Raw genomic sequence first — 26,644 nt, 5'->3', positions numbered from 1 at the left:
CTATGGTCACACTCAAAACGCTACGCCTCTTTCATCTTTTAAACTTGACAATCCAATCCAACATTAAACAGTACCCACTGCCATCTAACTATCGATCTATCTATCTATCTATCTATCTATCTATATTTCTATCTTCCCATCCATCTATTTAACCTTCTATCTATTTATCTGGTCGATCGATCTATCTATCTATCTATCTGTCTGTCTGTCAGTCTGTCTCTCTATCTATTCATAGATCCAACCAACCAACCATTCATTCATCCATCCATCCATCCATCCATCCAAACCAGCAACCAAACCATATTTAACTAACTATAATTTAGCTACAATAACAAGACTAATCTCAATCTCATATCTCATTTTCTTTAAACTACCCCGTAAATCTATCGTCTAAACCTTAAAACTTTCTCTACTACCCAAATAAGATTTTGCAAACCCATAAAGTTTCTTCTGGAACTTATTTTTCTAGTGTTTAGTGTTGTTGACTACGATTGGTGCCTCTTTGTGATGTGTTGATTGTGTCGACCCGTGGTTAGCCCGTTTATATGGGGTTTGCTGTTATGTTAGCAGTGTAATTCAGGTGTTCGTGCTCTGCAGTATTGATGAAGACTAGTCAAGAGAGCGAATCATTTCTTTATTACGCGCGCCTCTCTAGCGAGGAGCCGATACGAATAGATAGGAGGCGTACTTTGACAGTCAGGGAACGCCCATTGTAAAAGAACGCCCCCTAGACACTTGCCGCTGTCAGAGCATTATTGGCCTCATTTCACCTAGGGGCTCTTGCAGATTGTTTGCTAAACACTAGGTGTCGCCGCAGCTCGGAAGATGAAGATGCACGCTTCCACCATGGACCTTCGAATGCTTCCACCGTCTTAATCAGTATCATCTCTATGAATATCGCTTATGTTGGATAGCCATCTGCAGCATCCAAAAGTGTTGTTTCTGACTGTGACACTGAAAGGTGGGTAGTATAGGAAATAGTATAACGGTAGCTGGGGCTAACTCTGTTATGATGTACATAGGGACATGGGTACAAAGCATAAACTAATCGGGACCGTCACCGGAGCCGGGGGCATGCTGCTGATGATATTAATGGGCACAAAGGAACTGAAGATGGAAGGACAGTTTCGCTACCAGTGACACGAATGTGCACGCGCATAAAAGGTGATGATTGTAGCTAGCATCCTTAATTGTTCGTCAGTATCCGATTGGTTGTAACAAGGGTTGCAACGAAAATAATACATTTCGCTTTTGTTAGTTCCTATTTGGGGCTAGGCTTTTGCTTGCTTGCTAGCCCGCCTGCTAACTGAAAACATAATTCTCAACCCGACCGAGGAAATAGCTGGTCATCTCCATTATCATGATCTTCATGTATGTCAATACCTCTCTTTTATGAATTCATGGCATGGCTATGGTGCTCTCTGATAATATGGCTATTTAGCTAGCCATCAATCAGTGATTTACTGATCCTTGCTACTACTGCATCCTAATCATCCGATCATTACAAGAATTAAGGCTTGGCTCTCAAAAGTAGCTACTGAATACATAGGCTGATGCATCTCTCTAGTAGGCATCCCAGCTGTTGCTCTCACATGTTGTATATTATTACCTGTATATTATTGACATGCACCCATATTGACATCATACCCTACTAGCAGACAAGTTATTCTACAGTAACTTGGCCTTGTTGTCTTCATTTATGTAAGGAGGACAGACCCATCACTTATTTGCACATTCTTATTAGGATAATGTGTTCTCAATCAATTCACAGGTAAATGTGAATGGAATGGATATGCAGGATTATTCAGCTTGCTGTAGGATATTTCTCTGGCAGATACTCCAGCCCCTTTGAACTAGTTTAGAAATTCCCTGAAGTGTGTGGGTGTGAAATCTCCTTGGTACCGAGGAGGGTGTTTGGTCTGATTTAATTTCCCAATACAACAAGAAATCGTCATGAGACTGCCCCTCACAGACACTCAGTGAGACTAGCCAGAACACGCTGCAACAGCTGCAGGCAGAGATCAGATCAGTCATACTGGATTTGGACAGGGCTTAATAAGAAGGTAATGTACTGTATCTCCAATAACGCTTCACTTAACATAATTTAAGTATTTGGCAGAATTGTGCAGTAAAGTTTTCACAAAGTCCTTTAGACAGCTGGTTTGATTTGTGATGCTAGTCTAAGTGTGTCTATTCACAAGTTTCATATTATGTGTCTTTCATCACTTGTTTTGTTTGTGTTTGCGTGTCTATGTGTCTAGCTGAGGGATGACATCATTGGCTCTTGGTGTGATCCTCTGTGTGACTTGCTGGATCAGTCTCTACACCATACTGTGTTCCACTAATGGCTCTCGAGGCTATGAGTGGAACTGTCGTCTGGTTACCCTGCTCCACGGCGTTCTGGCTGTCTGTATAACAGGATACATAGGCTATGTGGATGGACCCTGGCCCTTCACACACCCTGGTAAGAGTTTCAACACATTAACAAGGCTACATTGCTACTTTGTTAATTACATTGTTAATAACGTGGTGATGATGAAGATAATAATAATTATAACCCAATTGCTCACAGTTGTATGGGGGAGAACTCATGTCATCACTACAAAGATTAATGGGTTTTGTTCTTACACAAGTGGAATAGGGACAGGACATTTAACTTAATTATCATGAAATTACAATGCAATTACTAAAGGACTATATCAATACAATGTAATTACAGTGTTACTACACAGGTATGTTACATAAAGCCTATTTACACAGGTTGATTTTTGTTTGTAGGTACTAAGAACACCCCTCTCCAGATCACTGCTATGGTCCTGAGCCTGGGTTACTTCATCTTCGACATGGGCTGGTGTGTGTATTTCCGTACAGAGGGCCCTGTGATGCTGGCTCACCACACCATGAGCATCCTGGGTATTCTGCTCACGCTGGGACTGGGCGAATCCGGTATCGAGTCATGCTCCGTGCTCTTTGGCAGCGAGATCACCAACCCTCTGCTGCAGGCCCGCTGGTTCCTCAGGCAGCTAGGCCGGTATGACAGCCTGCTAGGCGACACGGTGGATATCCTGTTTGTGATGCTGTTTGCATGGATGCGGGTAGTGGTGGGAGGCTGGATGCTATACTGTGAGCTGGCCTCCCCTACACCCAGGTTCATTATTAAGTGTGGTGGAATTGCTATGTATGCCTTGTCCTGGGTATTCATGGTTGACATTGGCCGCTTTGCTGTCCGTAAGAGTAAGACCAAGTACAGACGTTGGAGAGACCACCACAGACTGGCAGCAGTCAACCGACACGAGGGGAAGACAGACTAAGCTAAGGCCCCTGTCTACACTTGACAGTTAAATGCGAGCTGGGTCATCCAAACACACAGCTCACTTTTAAATGGCAGGTCTGGACGTGCAAAAAGCTCATTGTGTCTGATATTGTTCATATTAGGCTGACCACCTCGCAAGGTGGACGAGGACTAGGGCTGGGCAATAAAATCATATAAATAATTATCCAATTATTTTTTCACTCGATAACGATAAAGACATAATGGCTGTTATCGCAATAAAGTTTGTTTTGCGTCTGGCCATTGAAAGCGCATGCATACAGCCTATTTAATGCAGCGGGGAGATAAACAATTTTAACACAATGTGAGCATGGGACATCATTAAGAGACGCATTTATTAATTTTTAATACCAGGTGTGGACGCATTTACTGTTATCGGATTGTGATCTGGTCAACATGATCGGATAACAGATGTTTGATTTAAGTGTCAAGTGTAGACGATGCCTAAGAGGAGCTTTTCTCCGGATGGAATCTTGTTGGGAAAAGGGAAAGACCTTCTCTTTTAGATATACAAACTTTCAACATGTGTATTATTGAACCTGATTTGGGCTCTCAAACTTGGATGCAGACTTGAGTGTTCATACTGTATGACATAATAGTCTAGTCAATCTTTGGGAATATTCTGTGGCATCTGTCTGAAAGCTTTCAACATTTGTGATCATAATATTTTTTTATTACAAAATGTGTTGCAAAAACATCTTGAAACATGCACCACTGTAGCAAAAACAACTGAAACCAAAGACACAGTGCTGCCAATAAGATAAACAAATGTTTTTCACAATCGACTGAACTGTAACCTAATAGTTCATCCTTCCATCCGGGAGGAAACCGACTCTTAGGAAATCAGTTTCCTTCAATCCAGATGAAATTGGCAAATCATCACACATGAGGCTAAACCTTTATTAGGCATTTATAGAGGCAGTGAAATTAGTCTCCAAAGTCAGATCTGGTGAAATGACACATGCTCCCGGCTAACCGTCTGTTCGGTTTGGCTTGTGTGTCCTGTAGACAGAACAGGAGGGACATGCATGCACAGGAAATCCAGCTATCGTTATTCTTCTGAGCCTCCTCCTATGATTCCTCCATTCTCCGTCATTTTGAACCCCACCTACCCAAACTTGTGATTCGTCTGTCTGTAGAAGACCCTCTCTCGAAGATTTTTTTCCTCCCTTCTCGTATTTCTAAAAAGCTTGATTCATTTTTTCCAGACATACTGTACAGACGGCTAAAGACTACGGTGAAATTTAACTGAAATTGTTTCCTTTTTTGCCGAACTTTTATTTTATTACTTTTATTGTGTGCAATTGATTTTCAGTATAAATACAACTTTTATCCATCTGAACACATCGTCAATGTGTTCAGGTGGAAACTTGCACTGCTTACATTTAAAAGAGATTCCATGGCTTATGTTATGAGAAAGATGTCCCTGAGATACACACTGTGCAATATTTTACAGATTTATACAGAGTTATTGAATCTGATTCAACATCAAACTCAGTAAAAAGCCATACCACTGTCTTCATATTATTTACCTTGTAAAGCTGCCTTCTCATTTAGCCACAGCATAGGTTTTGAACAAAGTGATTTATATTGATGTGTAACTTTGTGCTAAGTGCCATTGTTGTTTGATTGGATATCTATATGTACTGTATAAGTTGTGAAGTTCTGTATCCATGATTACACAATGATTATATGATTGATAGTGCAGTGTATTTTGACCAGTTTCCTGGACACAGATAAAGCCTTCTTCTAGACAAAAAAGCCTCTTCAATTGAGATGAATCTGTGTCCGGTAAACCACCATGTTAAAATGTTAGAGTGTGAATATGATGCTAGGTCTCTGTGCCCAATATTGTATGTCCATTCCAATTTGTTACTTTTATAATAAATCCTTTGATGAGTTGCAGAGTTAGGTATGGAATGGTACAGTGTGTATGTATGTCTACATCCAACTCTGTCTGTGAGAAGGGAGAATCATGCTAGGATGTGCCTTTGTGACTTGAATTTTGTTATAAAGATACTCTGAATATAGGTTGGAATAAAACACCTTTAGTGCTGTTTTGTGGAACAAAGGTCACTGAGAAGTGAAATTCTGACATTATGCATCCCACTATGCTGTATCGAACAGCACAATGGCTCACAAAAACATTTGATGTGTTACTCTTTGATACAACAACATGAGTTGTTATTTCTTTAATTCTGACACCTTCCAAGTTAGTGACGTTGTTGTCATACACACTTCCTTTTGGGTAGGTGCTGGGCAAAGAGCCATACATGAAAATAACAAAAAAAAGCCTGTACACACGTTTTATTTCCAATTTTATATTATAGCTCTTGAGCTTCTCTGCAGTCAGAGGTATAGTGATACTGCACGCTATGTAAGGGTAACTCAATCTGTCCACATGGTGGCATGTGTACATCACAAATGTCCTCACCATGAACACTTTATTGTCAATGTTAGCTCCTGAGTTTCCACTTTGTGCCTAACCTCACTTCCCTAACCTCACTCCGATGTAAAATGTGTGAATACCACAGCAGAAATAACACATATTACCACCGAAATTACACGTCATTTCAACCAAATAGTTAGCTACTGTTCATAATGAAATATAATAGTAGATTATGTAGTATAATGTATAAATTAATGTAAGTATTCAGATTTTGTATAGCAATTGTACCAGATGGTATCATGATATTAGTAATAACCATATTGATAGTCTTCTGATAATGTCATGTGGCTCTTGTACTATAAACAGTATTATTATTATTATTATTATTATTATTATTATTGTTGTTGTTGTTATTGTTATTATTATCATTATTACCATTATTATTATTATTATTATTATTATTGAAAGTGTACCAAGCTTTTCCTCCCCGGCGGAAGTAGTAGAGAGCCGCAAATTAGGAGCAATGTAGGAGCTGTTTTGTCAGGGCGTAGTTATCGAGATTTGGGGAAATTGTTGAAAGTCATTTTCAGAAGAAGACAGCAATTTTTCTTGAAACAAAGTGTACTCTTCACTTTTGCTCAATCTTTCACTTTGCTTAACCGATTAGTTTTTTTTTTTAATCGTTTAGCTTGGAAATAATCACTTTTGCATGCTATCCTGCTAGCTCGCTAAACCCATCCAAGGGAATTCTACCGAGAAACAACTCAAAACGACTGAATTCCCGAAACATGGAGTCAAGGAAAGCTCCGCTCTGCTAGTCAAGTTTTGTGGATGTTTGCAAATCGAAGGAGACTCGGATATAACTTGGAACTATTGCCTTGCTCATTGAGACTTTCTTGTACATATTGAATGATACACAGTTAAGATTTGTTGGGAACCGTGCGTTAGTGAATAGGATATTGGAGTTGACTTTGGGATTGTCAGGGTACACGAAGCAAAGTTCTCCGCTGACAGTGCCCTGTTTTGTTGCTGGTTGGACTGCAAGCCTAACATTAGACGAGATTATTTTAGAGGGGCACATTAAAAGTACATCGTGGATTACTTAGCAAAATAATGTATATGCTATTTAAAAACAATTAACGTGTGTAGTTATTGCTATAATCAAGCTAAGAATATTGCTTTACACATTACTGCTATAGTTAGCTGCCAGCTAGTTAATTCGTTACACGGGTTTCAAGTCGGTTGTCAGTTTTTAGAAATTCTCATGGTCACGAGGGACTCGTCCACAGATAGAGGCAAATCTACAGCCTGCGAACATCAAATGGAATGACGCGATTTTCATTATCTTGAGAAATCATTTAGCTATTAGTGCGTGTGACTGTAGCCAGAATACTGGCTATCTGACACGGGTCAGGTTAGCTTGTGTTTAGGTTGCGATTTTGCGTAAAAATACAAGTGTGATGCGAACCATTTTTGACCGGCATCAAAGGATTCGTACACGGTGGAGATAGATGCAGGATGAGTGAAAGTACTATCTGTAGCAATTTTTCAAGGGAAAAGATCGAGTTTAGGAACATTATCCCTAACATTGGCTAGCTATCTGCGAAAACGACAGCACACGACGTAAGACGAGGTGTGATTGGAAGTTCTGATTTATCTCTAGAAATTGCTACCGTCACTAGTACATCTTCATATACTTGCTTAGTCAAAATAAGTATGATTGTTTAGGATTGCGCAGTACAATAGCATCGGTTCAATTCAGATATTGAATACAATATTTTTCTCCAACAAAGCCTTACTTCAACACAGACGGATGTTAAGGAAGGATATTTTTCAAAGAGACTGTTTTTGACATTTTTGGGAAAATGTTAATTGGATATAAATTGCAGCAAATCTAGAATACGCAATCCCAATGAGCGACACACAGTACAGTATCACTGACAGGTAAGCGACCCTTTGCATAACGTAGGCTATTAGCCTCTCTGATCAGCGCCACACCAACATGCATGCCACCAGTCCCATCACAATGTCATTTACAATACCATGCCTCCTGTACCTGGTTCATCCTCCCCCTCTTCAGATGTGATGTAGGCCTGAACGAGTGACATGCTATTGAGACTTTAAATCAAATCAATTTTGAAATCTGAAAGTTTATTTATCATATGCTAATGATACAAATATAAACGGTACAATGCAATGCTTGTTACAAGCAACCTCTCAACAGTGCAGTGTCAATATCAGAGGATCTGATCTCAAAACTGAGACGTTGCATCGAGATGAATAGGCCAATATGCTTCTCAGTGCAGCTGTTTGATTAGGTTTGGTGTGTTTATTTGATGGTTTTGGAGAATGAACGGTGCAAATCATGAAGAATGAAAGGATGCTGCTCTCTCTCTCAGGTGCATTTTGTTTTTGATTTGGCTTGACTAAGTTGCATGCCAAGCTAGCTTGTTGGGACTGTGCGGTCAGTGTGCAGTGTGCTCTTTGTCATTGCATTTTGCTGATCTCCTCGTTTTCCCCCACCCCCTGAGGCCCTCCCGGGAAGTGGTGACATCACTGATAAACAATACCCTTCCATGGGAACAGGATCCCGCCAGCCCTCTCTCCCAGGTTTGCTGCTCTGGACCAGGCCCCCAGCCCTCTCCCAGATTTGCTGGTCTGGACCAGGCCCCCAGCCCTCTCCCAGGCTTGCTGCTCTGGACCAGGACCCCAGCCCTCTCCCAGGTTTGCTGCTCTGGACCAGGACCCCAGCCCTCTCCCAGGTTTGCTGGTCTGGACCAGGCCCCCAGCTCTCTCCCAGGTTTGCTGGTCTGGACCAGGACCCCAGGTCTCTCTCCCAGGTTTGCTGGTCTGGACCAGGACCCCAGCTCTCTCTCCCAGGTTTGCTGGTCTGGACCAGGCCCCCAGCCCTCTCCCAGATTTGCTGGTCTGGACCAGGACCCCAGCCTTCTCCCAGGTTTGCTGGTCTGGACCAGGCCCCCAGCCCTCTCCCAGGTTTGCTGGTCTGGACCAGGCCCCCAGCCCTCTCCCAGGTTTGCTTGTCTGGACCAGGACCCCAGCTCTCTCTCCCAGGTTTGCTGGTCTGGACCAGGCGTCCATCCCTCTCTCCCAGGTTTGCTGGTCTGGACCAGGCCCCCAGCCCTCTCCCAGATTTGCTGGTCTGGACCAGGACCCCAGCCTTCTCCCAGGTTTGCTGGTCTGGACCAGGCCCCCAGCCCTCTCCCAGGTTTGCTGGTCTGGACCAGGCCCCCAGCCCTCTCCCAGGTTTGCTTGTCTGGACCAGAACCCCAGCTCTCTCTCCCAGGTTTGCTGGTCTGGACCAGGCGTCCATCCCTCTCTCCCAGGTTTGCTGGTCTGGACCAGGCGTCCATCCCTCTTTCTTAGATCTGCAGATCTGGACCAGAGACTCACTCTTAGGTCTGCTGGTCTTGACCAGACCCTCTCTTAGGTCTGCTTGTCTGGACAAGGTCCTAGGTCGGTTGGTCTTGACCAGACCCTTTCTCTAGGTCTGCTGGTCTGGACCAGGCCCTCACTTTTAGGGCACTTTCACACTAGTTTGTTTGCTAAAGTTCGACTCAAAGTTCGTTTGGTTGTTACATTGTATTTTTTTCATTTGGTCTGGTTCGTTTCACATTGCCCAACTGCAAGCGCACCACAGTTCTATATCGCTCATTGGCCAGAAGTGTAGTGGGGTTTCAACAAACAAATTGCACACTATATCAAATCTCACACTTCACAACAAGAAGCAATGGAACAGCATTGACGTTGTGTTACCACTTTGTTGTTATTATGACTTTGTTGCTATTACTTTTTCTTTGGTGTTCCTACCGGCAACAAAACTTTGAGTTGTTAACGATCTACTCTACTGCTTCACACTCACATCGTTCATCGTAGACCCACAGCTATCTACAGACGGTTCAGGAGAAGGCAAGCCTTGATGTTGTGTATGTTCCAGGTTATCAAAAGGACACAGTCACAACGAAAACAAAAAGGCCAAAACAAAACTATATATTCTTATGTAAATGAAGGGGCGTAGGCCGATGTAATAATTTGGTAACTCACCACTGTCTGGGTCATCTGTATGAATTAGCGGAGATGATTGGGTAGGAGCCGGAGGGTTCTTCACAAATTACTCGATAATGTTGGGTGGGTTACTTGTTGGTCTTGTCCCTAGTATTTTGTCCAGGTCATCATACAGAGGGAACTTGTCCTTCTCATGCCACGAGCTGCCACTTATCCTTTGGACCTAGCGCACCTTGATATACTGTTGCTTTTTTTTTTAGTTTTTTTTACCTTTAAGCGCCACAGCTCACCGGTTCAATGAAATCCCCTGTCGCACAACTTGTTAATGAACATGCTGAATGTATCGGCAATTTAAAAAAAAATTCGGAACATGCTGAATGTATCGTGTTTTCTCGAGCTGTTCCTTCATGAAGTTGTCCGCCCATATTTCCAAAAGGCATTTGACCTCTTCATCAATCCATGTGAGCCCCCGACTAATTTTTTAACAGCTTTTTGTCTTTTTGCTAGCTTTCGTTTCACAGCTGTCTGTTACCTGCATTCTTTTTTTGCTAACATCAACAACACCGCCAAGCGTTAACCCACAAATAGTTTATTTCCTGTGATTGGTCCGAACCTTTGTCAAATTGTGTTCACACTAGAAAAGAACCGCACTGCGGTTCGAATGGAAGGGGACCGAGACCACCCTTTTTTGGCGATAGTGTGTTGCGCACCCAAGTTCAGATGGAGTGTTCACACCTGTCCAAATGATCCAAACTGAGCAAAACGTTTTCTAAGTCTGCACCAAACGAGGTAGGTGTGAAAGCGCCCTTAGGTTTGCTGGTCTGGATCAGGCCCTCATTCTTACGTCTGCTGGTCTTGCTGTCTTGTTGTCTGGTCTTGTAGTTAGGCTTCTCTACAGTCAATGATGTGCTGTAGTGATTGGACAGATTTCCTGCATAGTAAGCTCTTTTAGTAGGTGTGAACTGAGAACGCCAGGGTCAGTGTAGAAAGAGAGGTCTCCTAATGAGCTTTGGTGTCTCCATCCACATGCAGTGGTAATGTCCCTATTGATTCATATTTCACTTAAGTTATTAGACCTAACACACTGGTTACAGACCCTCGTACACCAATTGTTAATAACATGTAAACATGTTGAGCAGTTGATTTAATGTAGCAAACAATACAATGCATACAAGCCATATTATGTAGGACACAATGGGCTACATTTTCCCTCTGAGAAATTTTGATTACCAGAACAGGTTATGTGTAGGCTCACATGGCTGATGTTTTAGTAGTGGAGCATGGAAAAGATTCTGAGTCAGACAGAGCTATAGGACAGACTGTTGTGTTGTGCGGTTGTCTCATTAAAGTTGAGTCACAGGCTTTTCACTCTCCTGATGAGTCATCATGGCATTGACCAGTGATGCAACATGTGGTTCCCAGTAGAACCCAGTGGTTCCTCCCCTCTTCACTCTCAGGCTGTGTTCCAAACTATAATCCTGATTCAGTACACACTGCACAGGGTACATCTGCCCAGGGAACTATGTAATGCACTGATTAGAACAATTTATTAGTGTGGAATGCCCTGCAGCATCATCAAACTGACACAAGTGACATGTATTTCAGTCACCCGCACAACAGAGATGTAAACAAAAGATCTTCACCAGACATGTATGCAAAGTAACTACAGGCAGCATTTTAAATGAGATGTTACACAGCTAGCTAGTACGTTAGCTACTACTGAACTGAGTTATGTTGGCTAGCCAGCTAACGTTAACATTACATTTTAGCCCTATTTATTTAAGTCACCTTTAATATCAGAATATTACTAGCGGAAAATGCTTTACATAGGACTTGACAAATACCTATATTTATGCACACTGAAAATTAGAGATGCACCGATCTGATGCTGAGCTTCAGTATTGGGCGGATATTGGCCTTAAATGCTGAATCGGAGGTGGCGAATGTTCAGTAAATGGACAATCCCATGACGTAAAAACTTGCCAAACACGCATGTCATCAACTGAGATGACATGATGGTGCAGTGATAACAATAACAACCATGGCTGTGTCTCAATCCAAAGGCAGCTGTCTGCCTGCTGCCTCTCTGTCTCCAAAGTCATTATCCTTCCAAGGTATATTTTTTGTCAATAAGTTAACGTTTCCCAGCTTGAGCAGGTGTTTATTTTTGTTCATTGACAAGAATGATGCCAAGCATAGCAAATCCACACACACAGCTTGTATACAGCTGTTTTAAAAATACTTTTATCTGACCAATACTTGTAATCAGTATCAGCAATGAAAAAGTGCTATCGGTGCATCCCTACTGAAAATATGACAATTTATACATTTTCCCACAATCCTCGCTCAGCTCCACCAATGACTGTTGAAAAGACTGCTGTGGGGTATACACCTGTTGTTCCCTATGGTTACGCCCAGGTCACTTCAAACTGTACGTTTTCATTCCCTATAGATTATAATCTCCCTTAAAATAGCTGAAAACCCTGTGCAGTGGCCTACGCAGGAAATAACTGCCCGATTGGAACGTACACTCAGTCATTCCTTCTCATCTAGAGAGACAGACAGGAGTATTTCTCTCTCTCTCTCTCTCTCTCTCTCAATCTCTCAATCTACATCTCTCTCTCCCTCTTCTACTCATTGCCTGTCCCTAATGATTTCTCAGTGCTTTATTTGTCTGGGAGGCTCCTAGGGCGACTCAGACTCTCACTAGAGTGTAAATGAGGAGCTGTGGAGGGCTTACCTCACACCTGGCTGTCACTTTGACAGGCACACAACAGTCCTTACCCCTGCTCTGCCACTGTACAATGCTTTCTCCCTACTTCCTAGCACTGCTCTCTCCCTATCAGCGGCCCCAGCACTGAGGGGAACAACTAGGCTACTGCACCTTGAAGGTTTGCCCCAGGCCAGACCACACCTATAATGCTGTGTGCAGCCTGTGGTTCATGTGCCAGCCTGGCCCACCCCTGTCTCTGACAGTCTCTAAGACACACCTGGCAACAGTCAAAGCAGTAAGATGGAAATATGCTACTAATGGGTGAGTCATTCATCATGTCATAAGGAGGAGTTGAGAGAGAGAGAGAGAGACAGACAGACAAGTTGAGAGAGAGAGAGGAAGAGAGGAGGAGTTGAGAGAGAGGAGGAGAGGAGGAGTTGAGAGAGAGACAGACAGACAGAAGGAAGGCTGAGAAGGAGTGATTGGGAAATTCAGATACAGGCCATGCCCCAGGGCCGATGTGGTGGGGGTGGGGTAGCAGCCTGGGTCCAACATCCAGCTTTGTGATGCTGATGTCAGTAGACACATCACAATCTCTTTATTTACAGAGAGAGCTGCAGGGCCTAACATTACTTTCACTTCACCAAAGACAGGATCGCTACAATGGAGAGGATATGGAGGAAGGCTGTGTTGCCTGTGTCAAGTCCTCACATTTAGCAGGAGGTTTAGGCTAAACCAAGACACAGGCTACGTGGCTAGGCCCACTCTAGGTATTGTACCGTGATGCCCTAGGATTGTGTGTTTATAATTGATGTTTCGGCCATTTATTACAGCTCTCAGAAGGGCTCATGATGCAATTTTTAATAAGAGGACTGCATGGGCTTAATAATGATTTAGCTTTTTTTTTCTGATGCAGAAGAATTTAGAAATAGGTCTATGTAGCAAATAAACCAACTTAAGAATGAAAGGATCAACACTATATTTTCTATGGGCTCCCACCTGTTCCTGTACAATACACTTCTACTGCAGAGAGAGAGAGACAGAAAAAAAAAAAAAAGTGGTTTGCTGCTTCTCTGCAGAGGCCGCTTAGAAGTGATTTATTTTGCATCCCCCTGAGTGAGGATGCTCTTAATGTAATGCAGTCTCTGGGGTAGGCATGGCAGTCAGTGTGCAGCAGAGAGTGTCTGCCTGGCCGGCTGGAGTGGATGTTCCAACGCTCAACATTAGAAAATAAAAATGTAGGGCTAGTTTCGTTGTAATTTGGCCTACTATTGGCTATCACTGGTCGTCCCATATTAATGTTTCACATTGAAGCTTTCTGTGGCGTTATCATGTTTATACTCCCACATTAGGTCCCACGTCATTATCCCATCCTTCCTTGCATTAGGCTATTACAGGAATACAGACACGTCTCTTCTTCAGCCCTTTCAGTCACAAAGCCTGACTGGGTTTATTGGGGCAGAAAGGCCACAGCATTGGTGTGGGTGTCCCCCCTCAGGCTGTGGCTGTTGAGCTGCCACACTCTCTCCCTATCTTTCTCAACCTCTTTATCCCTCTCTCTCTCAACCTTTCTCCCTGTCTCTCTGTCACCAGGGCTCTGATGTCACCAAAGGGAAGGGACTATCATTGATGAAATTAGTGCCTGAGCTCTGACACAGCTACCTTCGACACTCCTGACTCCTCAATGAACTAGTAGTCATACTGCTGGCCTATCTATGTCCCAAATAATACCCAGTATAACCCATTTAGTGCACTACTATTGACCCTAACCACTGCCAGGCTTTATTGGTAATAGTGTCAATATGGTGTCAACTGCCTGATAGGTATTGCCTCACGCCCTCACCTCCGTGGCCCAGTACTTAGTCCAGTACAGTTATCTCTGTTTCTCTTCTCTCTTGATGCCTCTCCCTCCTCTTACTCTATCCGTCCTTCCCATCTCCTCGCTAATCCACATGAGATATTGCAGACAGAAGGCAGGGGATCCAAATCCACACGTCCACTTGACTTGGACACACTGTCATATCTCAACTTGACCTAGCCAAACGGCCTTGTTTATAAGATAGCATGCATATCATACCTTCTTCCGCTTCTGTTAATGTTTTACTGTGCTGCATCTCTGCACTCTAGCACTGTCAGACGTAGGTGATCAATAGTTCTTAAGATGGTTCTTGGAAGTTTTTTTTTTTCTTCTGTTTGGACAAGTGAAATCACCTATCTATTCCAGAGAGTCAATCTCTCTGCAGAAGGTTCTTCTGAAACACAGTATAGTGTGGGAACAGCGTACTTCTAAGTGAGTGGAAAGAGGTGATGTCATGGTAGTGACCAACCACAGTGAGAGAGTGTATACAATAGCAGTGTAGTCTGGTGTAGAGATACAAGCACCATGTGTTCGCACTCTTCTCTCTCATATTGGGCTGCTAGACATGAGTCAGTGCTCTCCCAACATTTAAGGCCAGCAGCTCTGAGACCATCCATTCAGTCTGGGTGCGGTCATGAGTCAAACTAGATCAGTTTACCTTCCCCAAAAACTGACCCAAGGTCAGCGTCTAGGCCAGCCCAACTTCACCTTCCACTGCACCTTACGTGGAAGGTGAAGTTGGGCTGGCCTAGACGCTGACCTTGGGTCATCCATTTAGCTCTGGGATCAGACAGGTTCGAGCCCTGGCCTCAGTCACTCACAGCACATGGGACCTGCACACTGTTGGTGGTGGAAGCAGGACTAAATTGGCTGGTTCCTCGGGTCAGTCCACTGTTTTCCTACGCCCAGATTTACTGTTGTTTACCAGTTACACTGCAGGCCAACATCTTGGGAAAAGGGGAAACCTGGACTGTTTTCCTCTGAGGCACCGCTGTTCAGCTCGCTCCTCTCACTCCCCTGTTTTCCGACTCCCAGCCCCCTACTCTTCTGTACAAGGTCCCTCACACAGACAGACGTAGCTCTGTTCCTACAGTCCTCCTGTGTTTGGGGGGTGTCTCTGATCCAGGGTCTGCTGCTGGCCTAGTCTGCCTCAGTCCACCACAGTTTTCCATCAAAACACACAGCCTCAATGGAGCATTCAAGCCTTGGCCCCGCCTGGTTCTGCCTTATTGCCCCTCCCTCCCTCTCCACCCATCTCCTCTGCCCTCTCCTTCCCTTCCTACTTAACCTATCATCTTCAACCTCCGCTTCCTATCCAACTGCAGAATTACAAATCAAAGCACTCATAGACCTGAATTTGGGTACTAGCTTCATCTTGCCCTGCTGACTGGCTGGGTGGAAATGTCAGCATGCTTGTGTCTATCCAAAAATGGAATCCAGCACACCTACTTATCTCTCTTCCCCCCTGCAACCCCCGTCCACATCTCTCATGACTCCAGCATTATCCCTAGTCAGGCTACCTCGGGCTAGACGTTCTCCCAGAGCTCTGCCCCTCACAGTACAGTGAGAGACTTGGCAAAAACAACCAGTGACATGCAAGTCGCTAGAAATATAGGCCTAGGCTAAAGATGATGCATATGTATCAAGAATCATGTCCCACAGCAGAGAAAATGGAACCAGTTTTGGAAGTTGAGTCTGTATATGTACGCCTAGTCTAGATGTAGCCTAATAAAGGCATCTACAGTATTACCTACCTACCTAGGCTAGGCCACTGCTTTAGACATGAAGCCGAGAGTGAATCTCATGTTTTCATTCGTCTTCTATGACTCACAGAGGGGCAGAACAACACATCCACAGGCTGTGATTACACATCCTGCTCAGTTTAACCTCAGTGAGGTTGTTAGCTGCTGACTTTTCCATCTCTCCTCTATAGAGGGTTTCAGGGAGTTACAGCAGCAAGATGTCTCTGGAACTTATTACAGTGGCAGAACATTTTACAAATGAACCATTCAGCTCCGCACGGCTGTACTGAATGGGACACAGTGTCGCTAGAGAGAGAGTTAATGTGGCCAGGGCTTGGTTGTCAGACGTCACATGGGCCCAGTGGAGAGTTCTTATTGGAGGCTGCTGCTCCACACTTGGTTCTCTGATGCAGATGTCAGTAGCCTGTTCTTACCCCTCCCCGTAGAACTGTCTAAAGCCCCAGCCACTCCAAACTATGCTGTCCGTTAATTACGGATTGAGCCAATGGCTTCTCTATGGGAGTCAACCGTGGACGGACAACAGAGATGACACGGGTCTGTCCGTGTCCGTTTCATACATTCTGGCAGGTTTTTACAGACAAAAAAATCCAAATTCCACGGATCAAGTTGGATAGTGATTTCATACATATGGGTTTTCTTCAGTTTTATGATGGTTTGGTGTGGCCGGGGCCTAAGACCTACATCTTGGCCTTCCGCTCAGAACCCCCCCCCCCCCAACTAACACCTCACCTTCCTCCCCTCCAAAGATCTATATTTTTTATCATGAAGATCGATTATTTCAGTGTGTGATCGTCTCAGCCACCTTCCAATCAATCAACAAATCAATAATTTCCTGGAAAAATTGCCTTTTTCAATATTGATGCAGTATGAATTTGACCTTTTAAATCCTGTTCTGACAGTAATCTGTGCTTTCTGTCTCCCAGTGAAGAGAGCCTGATGGTGCTGTATTGACAGTGGTTTGTGCGTAGTTGTTGACAGGCATGATCAGATAAGATCTTGAGAGGGGGAGGATGTTTGACCCAGTCAAAGCCTTTAATCTGTAGCTGTGCTGAAGGAAGCTCTGATGTAGTTTTCATCAGGATTATATGATGTTTACCAGTACACTCTCCACACTCCAGAGGTGCTTCACTACATGTCTTGTCCTTACATCATGGTCCTTACACTGGGCCTATATCGTTTTCTTTTTTTATTGTACACCGATGTTGTCGTTAATGTTGCTTCAATCTGATTATGACTCTGTCCCCTTTTCTGCCTTGCAGGTTTCCCAAGAAAGCAAGCAGGTGGGCCTAAGTAATATCTTTGTTTTCAATATGGTCAACCAGTCAACTTTTTTTTACACACACATGCACACACAAACACACGGCCTAGGTGAAGGAAATGAGGCAGTCTTTTGGAGGACCACCACACAGTGGCTATCAAAGTTCAGACACACACACACACGCCACAGGGACAAAGGCTTCCCTCTTCTAGCACGGTCCCTCTCTGCCTTCTCCAGAGAACAGAAGCCATAGTCAGGCCTGGGGTTTGCCTTGTGGCATTCCCTTCGAGGACAGCCCTTTCACTGGGTCAGCACAAGAAGGCCATGCTGGAAAGAACACATTTGGCTCATAATTATTACAAATCTTCAAATCTTTTTTGCTGAATATTCTAGCTACTTTGTCCTTAATTGAGGGTTATGGTTAGCCCATAGGGTTAGGGTATGGGTTGTGGTTAGGATGATCTTTTTTAGAATTGAAAAAGAGCCTTACTTCCGTCTGTTGCAGCACGGCCAGATAGTGAGTCCTTTTCTCTTCTCCAGCTCTCAGGGCTCTCAGCTAAGCCTCTTCAGATCCTCTATGAAGTACGCTCACTATGATTCACACTGTAGGGTGCCCTCTCACTCCAGCATCCATGCTGCAGTTCAGACAACAATTGAACCTTTTGTTGCAGCGGTATTCCCTTTAGTATTACTATGCATGGCAGTTTTTAATGGCCCTGCGTCTAAGACAGACAGTCACATTGTATGGAAAACGACTTACTTGTGCCTTTTTATTCCAGAATAGGCCACATAGGTATTGTAGAAGCTAGCAATATCTTTATCTTCTTCATAGCACTGTGAATGTGGTCCTTGATACTCAACATGGCATGTTGAAGTTTATGTGAAAGTGCATGATTTCAAAGCTGTTTCTCTCTCTTTTCTCTCTTTTCAGAACCAGTAGCATTCTCAGTAAAGACCATCCCCCTGACAAGAAACCTAAAAGTGACAAACAAGCACTTCCCTCAGCACATGAGTTTGACCCTACAGGTATGTTTAAACTCTCTCCCTCAAACACACACACACACACACACACACACACACACAAACACAAACACACACTGATAAATGGTTTGGGGTGCACAAGGTATGATGGGATGGTGAACGGGTGGTGTATTCACTATGGTTTATGCTTGTAAAGCATATGCACTGTTCTTCTGGTGTGGTCTGCTTCTGAACTATAGGCTAGACCGCCATGTCTATACCAGGTCTGCTAGAGATCTCTCTGATTATCCCTCTGTTGTCAGGGACAGAATCATGATTACGGCACTCCAAGCAATTAAATGAATGCGTTATTAATGCTCAGAGCAGCTATTTTGTGGCCTTGATATCCAGCTAGTTTCATTGAGACTTGATGAGACTTTAATTTAGAAGCTCTGGTTTGTCTTTACTTATCCTTTCTTGGCCACTGGTGCATGCAGACACTTCTACATGTCTTTCTTTCACCCTCTGACTCTCCATCCTTTATTGCTGCACGATTTCTAACAGACACTGTACGTATCCCAGCACTGTTTTCACGTACACCCTGTGTAACTTAGTCATATAGTACATTTGGCTTTAGTTTAGCAGCATCAATGGTTTGAAATCTTCCAATGGTTTTTAACACTAGTTTCAAGACTGTCATGACCAGTGGTGTCAGTGACACTGCGTGTGAGAGATGAAACCATGGGATGCTATAGGCTAATCCATTTTCATAATGTAGGCTCTATGCATCCATTAGTTCGCTAGTCACCATTTGAAATGTCATCCAGACACTTCAAATGTACGACTTTGTCTGACATATCTTGTTTTCATTTGCCATCAAATCTCTTGTCATCCCATTCCATTGTTTTTGCTCATTTTTGACTTGATTCTTCTGTCCCATCATGTTTCCTCCATCTGTTTTTAATTTTTCTTCTGCGCTGGTTCTTCTGCGCTGTTGCTATGTTCTGCCTGGGTCTTCTACCTCGGTTCTACCCTGTTGTGCCCCGGTTCTCTCCCTCGCTGTTTCCTGGTTCTCTCCCTGTTCTGCGTGGGGCTGTGGTGTGGTGGGCACAGACGTTGTGGTACAGAGGAGTGGCAGCAGCAGTGTTCTAGCCGAGGGGAAGCCTGAGTCCTGTGGTAAGATGCTACTACTGCCTGCTGTGGTGTGGAGGTGTTACTGATGCTACTGCCTGCTGTGGAGTTCTTGGTGTTGTGGTGCTTTAACTGCCGGTGCTGGTTCTCTCCTCTTTAGCCCTCTCCCTTTCCCTGCTTCCCCAGCTCCAACCACCCTCAGCCTCTCGCTACCCCTCTTCTCTGCCTTCCCTCCCCCAAACCATCCCCTCCCTCAACTTGGGGCTCTCGCCTGCCCAAACCTCTCCCTGTGTGCTCCTCACATCCACATTCACATCCATGTTAGGTCTAACTAACACAAACATTGGCTACCATGATATCCTGCAAGTTATCAGTCAATACAGTTCAGCAAAAATAAAGACATGCCTTGAAATAAATAATTACATTTATCCGATTGGTATTTGACCATTTAATTCTGCCAAACGTCAATCTGATCAACAGATCATCAATCTGTTGATGAAGATTCTGGAACACCATGCTAGATCATTCAATGAGATTAAAATGGCGGATAGTAGCTGGTCAGACGATTTCTTTAGTGGATCTGAATCCTCTGTTCCTGGCCCTAATCTCTTTGACTCTGTGAGTCCTCTGATCAAGATGTCCAGCAGGTGAATGCCATCCCTTTAGGTTGCTTGGATGTTCTCTGAACTGTAATTACACTTTACCAGCTTTTCTTTTTATTATCACTTTACCAGCGTATAACAAACAGGATTGTCAGGCTGACACTGTTGACATTGCAACACAGCATGAGTATGTTCACTATTAATATTACACACAGCAGAGATTGTGGGTTATTATCGTGATTATAGTCTTCGAGATGGAGCATCTATAACTAACTGCCGAGTGATCAGACCTGCTCTCCTCTTGACGTAAAGCTGCAATGTATTGTTGGTGTATGACTTTTTCATAAATGTAATTCAAATTGCAAAAATAGAAGCGGATACTTTTTTTTAAAATATATATATAAATATTTTCATAGAGACCATTTAGATTGAATAACATTGATCTACGTTGTTAGATTAATGGAAACATATTTAAGCTAACATAACAATGACAACTTTCTATCTTGTGCTGGCTGGACGATACAGTTCTATCTCTCTCTGACAATCAGACAGTTAGCCAGCCAATGGCATAGCACAGCCAGTGTGAGGCTGTGCATTGGAGAGACACAGGTAGAGTGGGTCATGTTCAATCATTTGTCAGGTAGATTAGCTTTTACTCATGTCTCTCTCTGCTTTGAAGAAATTCAATGTAGTCTAGTGAATCTATCAGCACAGCCTCCTAGTAGATTATCTGTGTGTAACTGTTTATGTAACTGCCCTAATGCCACAACAGCCTCCTAGTAGATTATCTGTGTGTAACTGTTTATGTAACTGCCCTAATGCCACAACAGCCTCCTAGTAGATTATCTGTGTGTAACTGTTTATGTAACTGCCCTAATGCCACAACAGCCTCCTAGTGGATTATCTGTGTGTAACTGTTTATGTAACTGCCCTAATGCCACAACAGCCTCCTAGTGGATTATCTGTGTGTAACTGTTTATGTAACTGCCCTAATGCCACAACAGCCTCCTAGTGGATTATCTGTGTGTAACTGTTTATGTAACTGCCCTAATGCCACAACAGCCTCCTAGTAGATTATCTGTGTGTAACTGTTTATGTAACTGCCCTAATGCCACAACAGCCTCCTAGTAGATTATCTGTGTGTAACTGTTTATGTAACTGCCCTAATGCCACAACAGCCTCCTCTTATCTGTCATTCTCCTTGTCACTCTTGCACTATCTCTCCACAAGTGAACTGATGCGTTCCTCTAACCCTCCAACCTTGGCAGTTAATGATAACTTCCGTGGTGTAGCCTCCTCTGAAATCAACACGTTAGTCCTTCACCTAGTGCTTCACCACCCTAGTTATCACTATAAGACAACAGCACAGGGTGTCTCTGGGTTCGCCTACAGTGCAGCTCAGACCCTATTAGATAATCTCTCTCTCTCTCTCTCTCTCTCTCTTTCTCTTTCTCTCTCTCTCTCAAGGTCTGGTCCAGCGATGTGTAATCATTCAGAAAGATGACAATGGCTTTGGGCTGACTGTCAGTGGAGACAACCCAGTGTTTGTTCAGCTCGTCAAAGAAGGTAAGATGTGACGCCACCGCGGCGAGCCTCGCCTGCTGTAGTGGAACTAAGGTCACCTCCTGGGCAGACGCATGCAGTGAGTTTGGACTGCTGTGAGTAGTTGCACTAAAGCGGACGATGCTGATATCAAAAGCAGTCCAGAGAGACACAGCTACTGAACTACAATGCACTTGAACACTTGACTGTAAATCTTTTGCTTGACTATGTTTTACCCTTAAGTACTTTTCTAATGGCTGTAGTAGCTACTGCCTTGCTCAGTGAGAGCTGTGTTCTGTAGCAGGCCCTGGTTCCAACCCCCGGCAGCTTTAGCGTGGCCCTTCTAGAGGCTGATGTGTGTTGTCAGCAGGTCAGAGGAGAGTTAATGCACTGTGAGCTGCACACACACACACACACATCACACCACACCACACCACACCACACACATACACACAAGAGACAGATTCTGAATGTAGATTAATGAAGACTGAGAAAGAAGGCAACTATGAAGGGAGTCAAAATGTCTCAGGCTGGATGTGTGCTTAGCAATGTTGCTACCTCTCAATATCCCACACAGCCTAGTCATAGCTAAGATGAATAACGCCGGTCTTTGGACTTACATTATTTGATGTATTCAAGTGTCAGTCTGCGTAGTCATTTATGCTGATAGACTGTAGAGGACACCACTATTATTAATGGTGGAAGACGGCAGGAAAATACCTGTATATGTGATATGATATCAGATATGAGAGAGAGCCGGCACTCACTAAATTAAGTTTCATATAGATTGAATAATATGTAGGCAACATGTCTACAAATTTCAGCGTCTCAATGTAACCTAAGCCCCAGATCGAAGTGTATGGCTCTCACTTGTATCGATCTAGTTACAACATGTACAACACTAATGTCTAGTTCATTTGTTTTTCACTTGTCTGCTGACTCTACAGTATTTCTATCCCATAATAACCCCTCTCTCTCTCAGGCCTAAAACCCAGTGTTTTCGGCCGAGCTGTCAAATGGACCCTTCCATTTAGTGCAACCACTGTTATGGTCTATGATAGTATAACACAGCAGTCATGAGTCCTTGTAAACTGTAGTCTTGCAGTGCTGTAATGGGTGTATCTTCTACAGCAGTGTAGTGTAGTATAGTATGTGTTCTTTCCATGCTAATGATATTTATTCTGTGTGTTTCTGACTCTTGTCCTCTGTGTTTCCTAGATGGTGCTGCAATGCGTGCAGGCGTACAGACTGGTGACAGGATCATCAAGGTACAGTATACTATACAGTATACTAAGCTAGCACAGTATACTATAGGCTAGTACACTATGCTATAGGCTAGTACAGTATACTATACAGTATACTATAGGCTAGTACAGTATACTATAGGCTAGTACAGTATACTATAGGCTAGTACACTATGCTATAGGCTAGTACAGTATACTATACAGTATACTAAGCTAGTACAGTATACTATAGGCTAGTACAGTATACTATAGGCTAGTACCGTATACTATAGGCTAGTACAGTATACTATAGGCTAGTACACTATGCTATAGGCTAGTACCGTATACTATAGGCTAGTACCGTATACTATAGGCTAGTACACTATGCTATAGGCTAGTACAGTATACTATAGGCTAGTACTGTATACTAAGCTAGTACAGTATACTATAAGCTAGTACAGTATACTATAGGCTAGTACACTATGCTATAGGCTAGTAGAGTATACTATAAGCTAGTACAGTATACTATAGGCTAAGAGCCCCTTGGTACAGTACAGTATACTCTAGGCTAGGAGCCTTATTATATTGTGATCCTCAGATCTGGCTCATTACTGCCACCTGCTGGCTAAAGCTCATCACAACATTACATTAGTCATAGGGGAGTGTGTGAAGACAGAAAATGAACTACTGTATTGAAAGAATTACTCTGATTCACTGGCTAACTGTTGTCCTTTTTCTCTTAGGTGAATGGGACCCTAGTAACACATTCAAACCATGTTGAAGTGGTCAAGCTCATCAAATGTAAGTATCTCTGGTTGGGTGTATTTATTGTTGTGTTTTTTTGTTAAGCTATGTCAAGAAAGTGACAGTCGCATTTCCATACAGCACCTCTCACACACTAACCTAGCCAAACTCACTGTCTTGTTGTTGTAGCGGGCTCCTATGTGGCTCTCACAGTGTTAGGGCGCCCCCCTGGGCTCTCCCACATCCCCCTGTCTGAGGGGGACTCTGAGCTGGGGCTGGGGGGACCAGGCTTTGGGGGTCACACAGACAGGCCATCCTCCATCAGCTCTCCTGACTCCCCGTCCCTAGGACTGCCACCAGGCCAACGGCCCTACAGCCCTCTGGACCGCATCACCTCTCCTCTACCAAGATGGGTATGACTTATTGCCTCACCATCCTCCACACTCTCTTCTCCATATCTCTCTGCCTGTCCTTGCTCCTTAGTTATCCCCCTTATCTTCAGTGTAACTCCCCTCTGCTCTCTCCCTGCTGTCTCGCTCCTCTATCTCTCTCCCTGTGCTCAGTCATGGTTTCCATCTTCCAGTCTTGCTATCAGCCATCCACTCCCTATCTGTAACCTTGATGTCCTCCCTTGCTCTCTATCATTTGGTGTTTTTCTCGTTCTCTATCTCTCTCTATCTATATCTATGTTCTATGTCTGCTCCTCTCATACAGGAAGAGAACAACAGTGTCCACAACCAGAAGGTGGATATCTTACAGAAGATGTTATTCCAAGAGCAACAAAACCTGCAGGTAACATGTCTGACTCTTGTATTGAAGTCTGAGTTGTAGTTCTGTCAATTGTTGCGGTGTGTGCTGTGGTCTGCGCTATGAGCTAAATTTGAGGGCAAGTCACTGTTCTCATCTGTGTTCCAACTAAATATAAACGTAGGGAGCAGAACTGGAGTGTGGCTGGTGTTGATAAGAAGGATGGTTTTCCTGTGGTTTGGAATAGGCAGTTACAGTATATCAGCAGCTCAGAGAGCCAGGACACACACACAGACTCACACACAGATAAGAACAAAGCAGAGGATACACTTTTGTATTAATGTATTTAAGAAGTAAGGTATTATTGTAGTGTATTGCAAGCTATTGTTTTCTACCCTCGTTCTAGGCCATGAAGGATGAGTACAGCAGGAACCCCTCCCCCAGACTACTGAAGGACATCCAGGAGGCTAAGAAGCGCATTCCCCTGCTCCAGGCCCAGCTCAGCAAGGCCACTGGGACACAGGTAATTCACTTACATCACCTCCTCTGTCATTTAGAGCCTCGGAATATGATCTGCTGTGTACCATACAGGACCCTTGATTTTTTCTTAAAATAGTTCAAATAAATCCGTTTCTAGGATGTATGCTTAGAATAAGACAACATCATTTGGTCTTTGTCTCTTGGTAACAGAACATGTTTCCCTGTCTTCTGTGTGATGTGTCAGGATGGCGTGCCATTGGGAGAGTTAGATGATGGTGGCATGGTGAATATGGAGCAGACTCCTTCCTCTAAGGCAAACAGCAGCACAGAGCTCTCCTGGAGCAGCACCAACATGTCCCCTGTAAGTCTTTGTTCCAACAGTGGCTGTGGCCAAGGCAGTTGAGTGACTGAAGGACTTTTGACTCCTGTTGACTGTCGTTTGTTGTTTGTGATGGCTGTAATGTCTAATGTATTTTCTCCCAATGAATATGGTAAACCACAAATTAATGAAATAACTAGTCACGCATCTGTGATTGTTTTTTTATGGAGTCCCACACTCAGTGTACCCTAACCCACATTTGAGAAACTCTTGTTTAGGTGTTTGATTGACAGTGTAGTCAACCAATGTCTCTCCATGTGCAGGTTTTGCGTGGGGTTTCCCCCGCCTCTCCAGAGAGCCTATACCAAAGAGACTTGTCGTACCCCAGCCCAAAGAGCACGCCCAGAGACAGCTTCAACTCCTGCCCTGAGGACACTACAGATCTGGTAGGAACACGCACACACACACACACATACCTCTACAGACAGGGAATCTTTATCCCACACACACACACACACACACCGCTCCACACCTGGAGCCCTCATAACTGATAATAAAACCGATAAGTTGTCATAAATTACTTTATTGTTAATTCATTGTACAGCCAGGAGTTGCGCACACACACACACACACACACACACACACACACACACACACACACATACCTCTACAGACAGGGAATCTTTATCCCACACACACACACACACACCGCTCCACACCTGGAGCCCTCATAACTGATAATAAAACCGATAAGTTGTCATAAATTACTTTATTGTTAATTCATTGTACAGCCAGGAGTTGCGCACACACACACACACACACACACACATTTGACAAACAAAGAGATCTGTGTTTAACATGTAGGTTGATAACCTCTGAACTGAGGCGTCGTCAACAGTGAGTGTGTAGTTACTGCTTTTCTCTCTTCTAGGACTCTCTGTCCCCCTCCACCATCAGTATCCCCTCCTCTCGTATTGTCTCCCAGATCATTGGAGCGGAGGACGACTACTTTGACTCTGACCAGGAACAGGTAAGTCACCCTCCATCTGCACACTACACACTGGCAACCTCTCTAGCCACCCAGCCGAAAATGTGTAAAATAATATGTTGTTTTTGGTTCTTTAAAAAGGGTTGTCAGGAATGTTTTCTGACTGATATTGTCAGCATTTTGGGTGCCACCTTTTACCCTTTTTGCATTTTGACTTCAAGAGTTTTTTTTACAATGATCTCTTACATGGTGGAGTCACCTGGTAAACCTGCTTTATTTGTACAGTAACTGATAACAGAGTCTGTCTGCTTGTGTTTCAGGTGAACGGCCAGTATAGTTGCTTCCAGAGCATCGAGCTGCTCAAGTCTCGCCCCGCCCACCTGGCAGCGTTCCTGCATCACGTGGTCTCCCAGTTTGACCCTGCACCGCTGGTATAATTCCGCCCCTCTCACCCACACCAAGCTGTGATGTCAGAAATATATCGTAATCTTTAATGTTGTCTTACCTTTCTGTGTGACAGGCAACAGAGCACCCTGATGTGTGTATGCCTAAACCTGTTGGTTGTTAACAGTA

At 43.8% G+C, this 26,644-nt stretch overlaps 2 protein-coding genes across 2 annotated transcripts in view; both read left to right on the top strand.

The window, feature by feature from the left end:
* Positions 1-1,058: 1,058 nt before the first annotated feature.
* tlcd5a (TLC domain containing 5a) lies at positions 1,059-5,270 on the top strand. The gene is made up of 3 exons (XM_083695499.1): positions 1,059-1,164; positions 2,262-2,464; positions 2,779-5,270. The coding sequence occupies exons 2-3, from the start codon at positions 2,269-2,271 to the stop codon at positions 3,309-3,311; spliced, it is 729 nt and encodes a 242-aa protein (XP_083551625.1). The 5' UTR covers positions 1,059-1,164; positions 2,262-2,268; the 3' UTR covers positions 3,312-5,270.
* A 991-nt stretch (positions 5,271-6,261) lies between these two features.
* arhgef12a (Rho guanine nucleotide exchange factor (GEF) 12a) overlaps positions 6,262-26,644 on the top strand; it is a 42,141-nt gene continuing 21,758 nt past the window's right edge. The window contains exons 1-14 of the mRNA XM_083696337.1: positions 6,262-7,664; positions 17,337-17,357; positions 18,267-18,361; positions 19,409-19,471; positions 21,496-21,594; positions 22,789-22,838; positions 23,537-23,594; positions 23,727-23,950; positions 24,252-24,329; positions 24,691-24,807; positions 25,009-25,125; positions 25,407-25,529; positions 26,015-26,113; positions 26,392-26,502. Of these exons, the coding sequence (XP_083552463.1) occupies positions 7,633-7,664; positions 17,337-17,357; positions 18,267-18,361; positions 19,409-19,471; positions 21,496-21,594; positions 22,789-22,838; positions 23,537-23,594; positions 23,727-23,950; positions 24,252-24,329; positions 24,691-24,807; positions 25,009-25,125; positions 25,407-25,529; positions 26,015-26,113; positions 26,392-26,502 (1,287 nt within the window). The 5' untranslated portion in view covers positions 6,262-7,632. The remainder of the gene's footprint in view (positions 7,665-17,336; positions 17,358-18,266; positions 18,362-19,408; positions 19,472-21,495; positions 21,595-22,788; positions 22,839-23,536; positions 23,595-23,726; positions 23,951-24,251; positions 24,330-24,690; positions 24,808-25,008; positions 25,126-25,406; positions 25,530-26,014; positions 26,114-26,391; positions 26,503-26,644) is intronic.

The sequence above is a fragment of the Argentina silus genome, assembly GCF_951799395.1.
Source record: "Argentina silus genome assembly, chromosome: X".
Classification (NCBI taxonomy): Eukaryota; Metazoa; Chordata; class Actinopteri; order Argentiniformes; family Argentinidae; genus Argentina; species Argentina silus.
Note: the sequence above shows the minus strand (reverse complement) of the source record. Positions and strands in the feature narration are given on the sequence as shown.